The sequence below is a fragment of the Neomonachus schauinslandi genome, chromosome 8, assembly GCF_002201575.2.
Source record: "Neomonachus schauinslandi chromosome 8, ASM220157v2, whole genome shotgun sequence".
Taxonomy (NCBI): Eukaryota; Metazoa; Chordata; class Mammalia; order Carnivora; family Phocidae; genus Neomonachus; species Neomonachus schauinslandi.
The window spans coordinates 60,328,177-60,339,753 of NC_058410.1; the positions used below are offsets into that span (position 1 = coordinate 60,328,177).

Consider the following 11,577-nt stretch of genomic DNA (forward strand, 5'->3'; position numbering starts at 1 on the left):
TTGCACAAACTGGAACCAAGACCAAAATACTGAATCAACTGTACATCATCCATTGTAAAACAACATACATCACATTTGTACTCTACCAAATAAGACATTTTCCTTAAAATTATATATTGCGTGCTTTTAGATTCATGCTTTAGATATTTTACATTTGTCATTACTCTCTTATAAATAATTGCAACTTAACCAATTCGTACACCTGCTACCACTATATAGCCAATGCGGGAAGGCGTAGTCTTTGATCCGAGAACAGATGAAATGGAAACAAATGTATGGATGTCACATCTACCGAACTGTGACTACTGTTTTGCCTATTTCGTGAAATGCTAATGTAAAACACACACAAAAAAAACATCGTTTCAAAAGGCACAATTTCCTCCACAGAAAAGAACAATTTAAAAATACATGGCAGTTAAAATCGGCGCCCTCAAGGGCGCTATGAAGTTCACATTAATGCAGTCTTAAACCTTGAGAGTGGACCTCCTGGGCGTTTCGTGGGAGGGCCTATCCGCGGAGTCCAAGGGCCTAGGACGCGCCGGGACCGGCCACCCTCGGGCTGCGCAGAAGGCCAGGTTTCTTTGAGCCACTTCTAAACCTTTGCTCCGAGTTTAAGCAGCGGACCTGGGACCTCTCACTCTTCCAAATCTGGCGCCCGACCAAAATACAAACGGTTTTGTCAACCGAATCCTTCTCATCTCGGGGAGCTTCTCTTCTCCCAAAACAGAACACCCCCACCTTCTTCTCTCTGTCCACGCCCCCCAAGCCCACCCTCTCCCGGGACGACTCGTTACGAGTCGCACTCGCCACCGCCTCCAGCCTCCGGGTCGCTCTGGTCGTCCGTGAAGCAGACGTCCACATCGCTGTCGTTGTCGCTCTTGGGCTCCCCAGGCTCCGGGAGGAAGTCAGGCTCTGCGCCTGGGCCCTCGCCCGACCTGGCGAGCAGGTTTTGTCCGGGATGGCGGGACTTGACGTGGCGTTCCAGGTCCCGGCGGCGCACCAGGACCTTGCCGCAGAACTCGCAGCGGTAGGGGGTGTTGCCCTCGGCATGCAGCCGGATGTGCTTGTTCAGATTGCTGGGGTCGCCGAAAGGCCGCAGGCACACTTTGCACTTGAGTGGCTTGTAGCCCGTGTGCGTCCGCATGTGAATCTTGAGCCCGTACTTGCGCGAGTACAGCTTGCCGCAGTAGAGACACAGGTGGCCGGTTTTGGGCTTGCCGGTGCCGCCACCTCCGCTGCCGCCACCCCCAGGGCCACCCGCTGCCATGACGGCCGGTGGCAGCGTCCCAGCGTCCAGGCGGCCGCGGCTTTTCCCGGCCGCCATCTCCGACAGCTGCTGCGTGTGCATAGCGATCTCTCGGTCGATGCTAGCCAAGGAGCCCAGCTCCGCAGGGCTTAGAGCGGCCGCTGCCGCCGCCGCCGCAGGCCCGCTGAAGTAGGAGATGGACTCTGGATACTTGAGCAGCCCGCCGAAGTGCAGTTTGAGCGGGTAATAAGCGGCGGCGGCAGGTGAGCCGTAGAGTAGCTCCCCGTTGTAGACGGTAAAAGCCGGCATGACGGCAGGCAGGTGGCTGCATTCGCCACCGGGGTAGGCTTTGAGCCCGCCCGCGTCGAGGGCCGGCAGCGCGCAGCGCTCGACGGGCAGCCCGGTCGCAGAGGGCAGCTGGGCGAAACGCGCTCCCGGCAGCGCAGCCGCGGCGGGGTGGGCGCGCTCCACCTGCTTGAAGGCTGACGCCTCTTCCGGGGGGCCAGGGAGCAGAGGGAAGCCGCGCAGGCCCCCGGAGCAGGGTAGGCCAGGCGGAGGAGGCGGCGGCGGCGGCTCCCCCGCGAGCAGGCATTTAGAGTGGTGATGGTGGTGGTGCGCGTGGTGGTGATGGTGGTGGCCCGTGCTGCCCGCTGCGGGGTTCTCCCCGCTTCCCGGGCGCCCGCCCGCCCGACCCCCGCCCAGCAGCCTGCCTAAGGCCAGGCCGGACCCCGGTTTGCCGCCGCCCTCCTCCCGGTAGGGGTCGACGTGTGCGGCCGCAGCCGCCCTGGCCAAGCCCGCAGGCTTGAAAGCCGAGCGCACTCCGGGGTAGAAGGCCAGGCCGCCGCCCCCCGCTGGGGAGCCGCCCACGATGCCGAGGAAGTGGCCGTGTCCCCGGGCGGCCCCGCTCATGTCTAGGGCGCGGTCCGGCTGCTCCTTGCCCTTCTTGGACTGCCCCCACTTGGCCCGGGGCGGCGATGCGGCGGAGCGCGCAGAGGAGGCCTCGCGCTTAATGCTCTCCCGCGCTCCGCAGGCCTGGAGGGGCGGCGGGGCCTGCGGGTGGGACCGCAGAGTGCCAGCGGGGGCGGCCGCGGCAAAGTCAGGCGCCGGGGGTTTCGGAGAGAAGTGAAGGCCATCCGCGGCCGGGGCAGCGCCTTGGCGAGCCCCGTGCTCGTGGTGCAGGTAGGCTCGGCTCCCGCCGCTGCTGAGCACGCAGTGGAAACGTAGGTGGGCCTTAAGGCTGTTGGGGTATCTAAACGTCCTCCAGCAGTACCAGCAAATGTAGCGCTCCTCCCCTGGGCGACAAAAAGTAAGAAAGCGACCCCGTGAGAGGCGAAAAAGCAAGAGAGAAAGAAAGCGCACCCAAGGCAAAGCCCAGATTTTGATAGGGTATGAAGAGGAACAGTATTCTTGGGTCCAGCGAATAAGTGAGTTTGTTCGGTAGCCCCACTGCAACAAGGACCCTGAGAAGCCCCAAATGGCCAACTTTGTCACCATATCCATCCCCTGGGATTACTCAGAGGCCAAAGGCGTGACCTGTGCCTTTCCAACGAAGACTTCCTCCGGGCCATCCGAGCAAATCTTCGTTGGGAGAGCAGCGCTCAGGCAGACTGGCCGGGGAAGAGACCAGAACAGAGAGCAGCTGTTGCTTTAAATCAAGTGTTGAGGCTGTGCTGTGCCCGGGCCCATCTGTTGGCGTTTGCAGAATAGGTGGCGTATGTCAAGGAGTTTGGATAAACTGAACAAAGACCAATCTAATGGTCGTGAGTGCCTCATTACCAGGCGAGACAATATCTTGTATGTATGGGCCATATGTAATCATTCCTTTTCACAGAACAATGCCTTTTATGTCCACTACCCACCCTTCCCACCCCCTCCCAGCCTTAAACATTTTGCCTGAGGTTCTCCTGGAGCGTGACCAACTGAAGGACCACATAGGGACTATGATCTGCTATTCTTCAAAATTATTTGTATCTTTATTTCCTCTTTAACCCCATTTAATTTGATGAGAGGAAAGAAAAAGCCCTATGTCCTGATATTCTAAAAACTGAAGGATGATGTTGTGTTATCTTGTCAGTTGTTCTACCTGGAGTAATTAATTAACTCCTAGATAGCTACACGAATCCAGGCTTAATATAATAAAGTCCTTGGGAAAGATAGTTTATTTTTATGAAATACATGAATATATAGAGATATATGGAGATACTCAGCTTTTAATAAGTGTACAAGTCTCTACCAGGAACTGTATACATGTTTTTGGTGTCAAGTCTTTTTCGTATTTAATATTATTGACATTAGTTTTTGTTTTTTTTTTAATTTTGCCAGGGTCTGGGAACACAATCAAGAGACACATGTATGAAACAGATTTTGATCACATGGTGGAAGTTAATTTTCACTTAAAAAGGTCTTGTTGTATCTGGTCACAGAACAGTGATCTTGCAGTGTGTTTCTTTTTTAATGTTACGGTTGATTGATAATACTGAAGGATGTCTGTGAGAAAGAAGTTAGTTAAGTACCCCAAATAGGTCTGTCTTATTAAATTTAGTGGAAAAGTTAAATTCCCTCCCCTCCTTGTACACAGGCAGCTCAAACTTCTGAAACATCACTACAAAAACAACTGAAATAAATTCCAGATCTTCTTCCCTTCATGTATTTTACTTTTGGCTTTGCATAAAGCAAGTAGTCCCCCTAGATAACTAAGATGGAAGTTCAAGTAAGGTTCTGTTTATTTCAGGTGAAGCCAAGGTAGAGCAGAAAGCAAAAAGGGGGTGGGGAAGAGGATTTGCCTCTGAGAACCTACCCTAATTGTTTATGGAAGACTTAGATAAAGTCATTTCAATATTTCTGTTACCTCGTAAAAAAAAAAAAAGAGAGAGAGAGATTTCCTGAGTTCTCTTAGTGGGTATATTGATTTAATATCTTAAATAACCTCCCTTCTCTGAACCTTCCTCTCATTACCCCCTTTTTAAAGGAGTTTTCAGAGGCTGCCCCAGAATGACTCTAGTCAATTGCAAAGCCAAGTAAGCTTTATCCCTAAAACAAAAGGTCCGTACTTTCCTTAAGCTCATCATGGAATTTAAATCCACTGGAGTTAGTCAATATTGGAAGAATAGCGGCCATCCCTACTTCTTTCTCTTTTCAAGAGTTAAGCAAATGTGTTCTCTGTTTCAATATGCTCCTTTTTCAGTTTATCCTAACCAACTGACATGTTCTCTGGACTCTGAAATCCAGCCTATGCTACACACTTCATAAGTGAATTTGCCTCCTCTCCTTGGTGTAACCTTGAGGTTGCCAAGATTTCAAGCATATCAAAGGTGGGGAAGTCAGGGTTCAAAATAGCCCATACATTCCCAAAAGGAAAATGGTGTCTATTCTGACATCTGTTTATAAGCTCAGTTGGCTGAAATGAAAACACAAGGGCCACCACTCAAACAAGTTACTTTTGTACTATTTGAGAGTGCCTAAGGAGGGGTATTCTGTGTAGAAATGTCTGGCCCCTAAAGGTCAGCAGCTGTTAGAATTGTCCTGTAGTGGCGGATCTGAGAGTTCTCCACTACGGGGCTTTTATCATGTTTCTCTTTCACTGGAGGAAGTTGACAAGAGAATTTAATATAGTGTGATACAAGGAACAAACTACTTTAGGATAATGTTTTATGAATACTGTACATACAAATCTACCCACAAGATAGTGATACTTTGAAGTGAAGTGATTCATCGTTCTGAATAAACTTCATTCTGTCTTATTCATGAAGTGTTTCTTAATGCTTACATTTGTATTAATTTATTTAACCCTATTTCTAAAAGGATGAGACTTGAGCAGGCAATTCAGGAGGAGAGCATGTTAAAATATTTCACAGCATTCATTGTGTTCACTTTAACTGTGTCTTTAGGAGAAATTGCAAACTAAAACAATTGTCAAGGAAAAAGTTCTTGGAAGCTTTATGAATTAAAAGGGAGGTCTCAAGATCTTAACTATTTTAGCACCTCCCAGCTTTCTTTCACAGAAAATGTTCTTCAGTGTTCTAGGGAAGGTTTGAAAATGTTCTTCTCTTTAGTTACTGCCCCTTAATTTGCATAAATCCACTCTTGGCTTAGGAAGGGATCAAATAAATCTGAGAAGAAACTGGGATACATCCCAGATTCAATTTAAGTAGGGAGGGGGAAATGAATAAATACCATTTAAATGGAAGGGCCTCAGTACCTGCCAACTGACCAGCTGTAAGTACCGTAATGCTTCTAAAATGCGGTAGAAATACATTACTCTCCTTCAAACCAGTGAAGAGAAGCCCCTCCACCTTCTAAAACATTCCAGGTTTGAAGTATGCTTTTCGGAGCTCATGATATGATTAATAATATGTTAAGGCGTCTTTATTGATTCTTAATTGAGTAAATAATTGTCTCTGGGTATGTAATAGGAAAAGACCCCCATGAAATTCATAAAGAATTTTTTGGGGGCGCCTGGGTGGCTCAGTACGTTAAGCCCCAGTCTCTTGGTTTCGGCTCAGGTCAAGATCTCAAGGTGGTGAGATGGAGCCCCATGTGGGGCTCCACATTCAGCGGGGCGTCTGGTTGAGATTCTCTCTCTCCTCTCCCTCTGCCCCTCCCCCCACTTTCCCTCTCTCTCAATAAATAGATCTTTTATTTTAAAAAATGGTTTTTTCCCCCCTGCCATCACAAGGCAGGTTATTGTCGCTGTTATCCTTCACTGTTGATTTAAGGAGGTAGTGGTGACATCGCCTCTGTGCCTACACAGACAGGGAGGGTGAATTCAGTTTTACACAGCTCGAGAGAAAGGCCCTGTCGCGTCCAAAGACCGGAGAAGGGCTGGACTCTCACCCACCCGCGCTGGCCCGGAGGCCCTCTCGGACGCGGTACCTTTCTCGTCGTGCGTCGGAGTTGCGATCGTGGGGATGTCGAACCACTGAGCTAAGGAGTTGGAATACCACACCGTCAGCTCCTCCCCTGGCTGGACATCTCGCAGCGCTCGGTAGAAAATCTGGGACACAAGGAACAGGACAACTTGCTGTCATTTCCTGGGTAATCGGTCTAAAAACAACTAAAAGGAAAGGTTGGAATGCTCGTTCTGATGCTGTGTGACCCTGAAAATCTATTGGATCTCTCTGAACCTCATTTCCCTTATTCTTCAAATGGGGGAAATAATAGTATCTACTTTACAGGGTTTGGGGGATGTTTAAACGAGACCTCCAGCTAAAGCGCTTTGCTCTTGATATTGGTGGCCACCTCAGTAACGGTTAGGTAGGTAGAATTGGCAGTGGGGGGAGGCCCACAGTACCTGTCCTCCGGGTAAGTCTGCAATAGCTTCGAGAGTCTGTTCCTGGGGGTTCCTGGCTGCCCGGATTAACCCTATCCATTCCAGAGGAGAGCCCCCCGACTCGTCCACCAGCTCCCCTCTCACCATGCGCACCTGCAACACAAGCAGTGGTCGTTCTTGCCCGCGCCACGGCCAGGCCCACAACCCAGAGGAAAAGTTTATCCAACACCCCACCCGACTCAGGAAAATGGTTGCGTTCACTTTGGCCAGACCGCTGTGGGCTGCTGGGAGGAAGGTAATTCCTAGGACCCTTGCTTGAGGGAGGGAGAAGAGGTTGGCTGGTATAACAGTTCCCCCTCTCGCCCCACCTTGGCAATACCAAGGGCGAGAGCATCCTCCACGAGCGATTGCGGGCATCTGGTACCTAGACGTTCCCCATCCCCACCCCCACCCCAGTTCTCGCTCCTGCGGTCCTGAGAGCAGCCGGAATACTAGGGGAGAGACGTTTCGAAGTCAGCCCCAGAACCCAGAGTTTTCCTCCACCTCCCTCTCGTGTCTCGCGAAACTCGCTGCACAGCACCAAGGTGCGAAGGTGCAGGCAAGCCCGGCAGTGAAAGTGTGTGAACAAAGCGGCCGCAGGACTGCCGGCCATTTAAAAGCAATTAAAGCGCGTTTAAAGAAGAAGGCTCTAGACCGCGGGATGGGGGTGGGGGGGTGGGGAGGATGATTACGTGAGGAGCCAGATGCGGGTCCCACTGGCTGGCGCCTGAGCAATTTCTTACAAGAAAGCTCTCGGCAGCGACTAGGCAAAGCTCAGGTCCTCCCTCCGCCGCCCCCACCGGACTCCTGCCTTCTTTTCCCGGTCGCTGTGATTCGACCTTTGCCGGCTGGGACGCCTCAGAGCGGGCGGGGGCCTTTAAAACCCCGCTGCGGTCAGTGGTCTGTCCGCTGTTCCGGGAATCAGAGCTGGCGGGCTGGCCCCGACGCCTCCCAGTTGCGACCCTGGACTCTCGGAGCCCGGCTGCAGGCGCGCGGACCCGGTGCCCCACGCGGGTGGGCGCTCCTCGCCCTCGAAGCCCCAATCGGAGCCACCACCTGGCTCACCCTCTCTCCATTTACCCCAACCCTCCAGCAGACATCCGCGGGGGGGGGGGGGGGGGGGACCGGGGAGGGGGTTATCTAGGAACTGAGGGTTTCCCAAGGATTGTTTTTTCCCCAACACATGAAATTAAATTAAGGTAAATGTAAGCCGTAAATTAGCGCGTTACAGGGAAGAAGGTAAGAAAAGTCTTCAACGCCCTGCGCGTTGTGTAACAGAGAAAAGGCGCGTTGGCAGAGAGGCCGGGGCCCGCCACGCCTCTGCGAACGAAACCCCAGAGCTCCAGGGAAACCGCGGGTTCCGAGTGGTCCCGGCGAGTAAAGAGTCCCATGCACCCCACCCGGGGGCTGTCCCCTCTGAGCCGCGTCCTTTCCCCTCAGCTCGGCCCCCGTCCAGCTCTCCCTTAATGCGACTTGTGGGGAATTACCGGAGTACCCCCCGGCCACCTGGCAGAATTGGCAGGTAACGACTCAATCACCCCTTTCCTCCACTTGCCCTATCTACCCCTGCCGGGGCCAGGGCAAAGGGAGGCGAAAGGCTGGAGGCGGAGGTCGGAATGGCTAATACCTTTTTCTTGGGCCCGGGTTCCCTGCGGTCTGACAGGTACTTGCCCAGCTTGAAGGTTCCGGGCACCGGCCCGAGGCGCAGGCCGGCCGGGATGCAGCAGTCGGCACTCACGCTGGTGGCCGGAGCGCGGGCTGTTGCGTGCATTGCTGCCGCCGCGGCCAGGCAGGCGCTCGGGTGCGCCGGGTCCTCCGCAGGGCGCGAGTGACAGAGCCCGAGCCGCTCGCGAGCCAGGGAGCCGCACCCCGACGTGCGTCCTCCGCCCGCGGAGTGACGCGGGCAGGCATGCACTGCGCCTTTTCAATCGGGTCCGGCGCCTTTTGGCACCGCGAGCGCAAGGGCGCGGAGTTTGGTGAGAGAGTTGCTCTGCGGAGCAGCTGCAGAGTCCCACCCGAGAGGGTCACATGGAGTGGTTCCCTCAGCCCTCTGCATAATCGAGGCCTCTGAATGGCTGGCGCACAATGGTCCAGGCGACCTTCCCATTCCTAAAAATCCAATTTGTCAAGGGCGAAGAAAAGGCGCTGGTGAATCAAAGGTCCGGCGGGACCATTAATCCTCAGCATGGGGTATTGTCCTCGAGACAGTTACGATATTTTAAGTGACAAATCCACTGTATAATTTCTCCATAAATTTTACTTCCTTTTATTGTTCGCCGACAAACCAGTTTTGGGAAATAAGTGACTACTTTAAGTCTACTTGGCTGATTCCTTTGAGCCTTGGTCTACTTCAAAGATTTTTAATTCTCTCCCCTTGGCTTTATTGTAAAGGAGATTAAACAAAGAGATGGGGACTGTTTGGAGGACTTGTTAACTTCTATTGATTTCTGGCGTGTGCCATACAGAAATTAGGCAGGTACTTGATGGGAAAACACCAGAAAATACCTACACTTTTTAAATAACGACCATATTACCATTTCAGGGGATTAGGTCCCCGCCAGTTGTCTATTCAGAACCGCTTTTTCGGTCCTTCTGTCCAGTTTCGCCCCGAAATATGAAGCGTCCGGACTAGTTTTGGTAGACGTGGTACGTTGTGCACCACTGCTCTCGGGTGCGCCCCGGACCCGCACCTTCTCTGGGAATGGGAAGCGGCCTCGGGGCCGCGGCTTTGCCGGCGAACCTGCGCCCTGTTCTTAGCAGAGGGTTGAAGAGGGGTGCTGCTGATTGGGTCTTTTTTTATCAAGTCTCCCTCACTTGCCAACCGACCGACTCAAGCCCTGGTTTGCTTTTACGTTTTAAACCGAGAGGAAATCCTTGGAGCTAACTTTAAAGGCGGACTCTATCAAAGGTTACGGAAAAGAGGGTGAGGTGGGCATTAGCAACCCATACTTTCAACCCAGTTCATAAACTATGAGAATGCGCATACTTCGGAGTTTAAACCAGAGTGCTGCTCGTTTTCTTTTAAGGAAGACTCCGATTTGCGCGGAGACATTTCTTTTCATAAGATAGCTGAGTACTTGAGTTCATCAGATATTTGTGACAGTTCTGCCTGCACCTGCCACGCTATTCATCGTGGGCGCCGCTCCCCAAATCCTGTGGACCAGGATGCGGGCCCGACGCGGTATTCCGGGAGAGGCCTGAGAGGCTGTGGGTTTCTGGCCTGTGTTGGAGGCCCAAAGACTGTACACTTGGGCGGAGGACTCCCAGCAGCCACTACACCGAATTCTCCACCGGACTCTGCCGCCGGAAGGTGTAGTTCTTAGGTCACGGGCAGAGGTGAATGTGATTAACAACAGTGGCCGGACGCAAGGTGGCGACACCTGTAACTCAGCAATTGGTCCCACGAGGCCCTCAAAGAAGCTCCGTAGCGCCCGTCGATGGAGACCTGCGTTCGCCATACTGGACACTGTCAGGAGACGCGGGGTCATTTAGTCTGTGCTCTGTCATTCAAGACTCGGGGGAAACGTCTGTGAATTACTTCAGAGCCTCACTCTTCTAATCCGTAAAATGGGAACGATGATGTAAATTTAGGTTCCACTCCGCGGTTGCGAAGGTCAATAGTAATGATCTGTGTGTAGAGTGAATGGCGCTCCCAAACTCGAGGTTTGCGTAATGGGGGAATCCAGGTCAGGTCAAGGGTCTCAAGTCTAAGTGTCTCCAGTCAAACGGTGCGGTAACACAGGGATGGCGGGTCTCGGGTCTAACTCAAAGCCTGTATAGACGCGGCTGCTGAGGCGGAGAAGAGAGACACTTGTCGGGTCCGGGCGGCCACACGCTACGGCTCCTCTGACCTGGCAGCCACGCCATGCGCAGGGCTACTTTCTGAGGGAGCTGCCACTGATTTTTCCCTCCTAATCCTCCAACTGCCCCTCTTCGGGCCTCGAGAAGGCTGCGAGCGACGGAGTGGAGGGAGCCTTTGATCCGTCAAACCCATGAATGGCAAAAGCCGGGGGAGGGGAGGAGAGGAAGCCGCTCCGAAGAGTCGAGAGCAATAAATTTAAGCCATGAACATGTCCCTCTAACCTCTGGCCTGGCGACTCCGGGATGACACCCAGTTTAAATTACCAGCACTGCGAGCGGGAAGGGGCGAGCGCGGGGCCTGGGTTCGGGGCTCCTCCCCGACCCTCCTTAATGAGTGAAAAAGCGTGAACGACACGCGAACAATTTTATCAATAGGACCATGTAAAGGCCGACTGTGAGGAAAGTTATTTATTAATATAGCCAATTGTGGCTGGTTCCCAGCCCCTCGAGAAGAAAGGGACTGCGCCAGAGGCATTCACACCAGCTCGCCGAGTTTTATTCTGTCCTGTGGCTCAGAGTTGAAGTTCCCCAAGTGAAATAAATTGTCCACAAAGGAGGAAAGGAACACATTTTCTTTTATTTTTTCTCCCCTAAAAAGCAAGGGTGAAACCAATCTAATGTGCCCAGTGGAGCAAGATGGGCCGTGAAAGGCTGGGTGTTAAAAGTAAAAGCGGGCTGTGCAGCAAATGGGATGGAAAATTAAATGAAATTAAATAGCTTGAACGGCCGTATTGTCCCTTATTAAAAAGACACATTAATTACATGGTCTCAGCCTTATTCAAAGACAATGTTGAGACTCAATCAAAACATTCCACTCGGCTTTTTTATGGGCTTAAAATGGGCGTCCAGAGGCCCCGTTCAAGCGAAATCCCCTCTGTACCGAGGTGCGGGGCGAGGCGGGTTTGGGGGCGGCCCTGCTCGCTGCCCACCGCGGCACTGCGCGGGCACCACTCCCTCCCCGTAACAGGTTGCCCCTAATGAGGCGCGGATGCTGAAAGCGGCAGCGAGCGGGAGAGGCAGGCTGGAGAGAGCTAGCTCTCCCCACTGCGTTGCTTCCAGACCCGGCTGCGTTGGCGGGGGGGGGGGGGGGGGGGGGGGGGGTCCGCGGGGGGGCCGGGGGGGGGGGGGGGTGGCCCCCCCCGCCCGGCGCGGGCGACCCGCG

General features: G+C 53.1%; 1 protein-coding gene across 1 annotated transcript; it reads right to left on the reverse strand.

Moving 5' to 3' along the window:
- Window positions 1-790: 790 nt before the first annotated feature.
- PRDM13 (PR/SET domain 13) lies at window positions 791-8,325 on the reverse strand. Its single transcript, XM_021693590.1, has 4 exons — window positions 8,182-8,325; window positions 6,537-6,668; window positions 6,119-6,239; window positions 791-2,538 (listed from the first exon to the last, which is right to left on the reverse strand). The coding sequence occupies exons 1-4, from the start codon at window positions 8,323-8,325 to the stop codon at window positions 791-793; spliced, it is 2,145 nt and encodes a 714-aa protein (XP_021549265.1).
- Window positions 8,326-11,577: the final 3,252 nt, after the last annotated feature.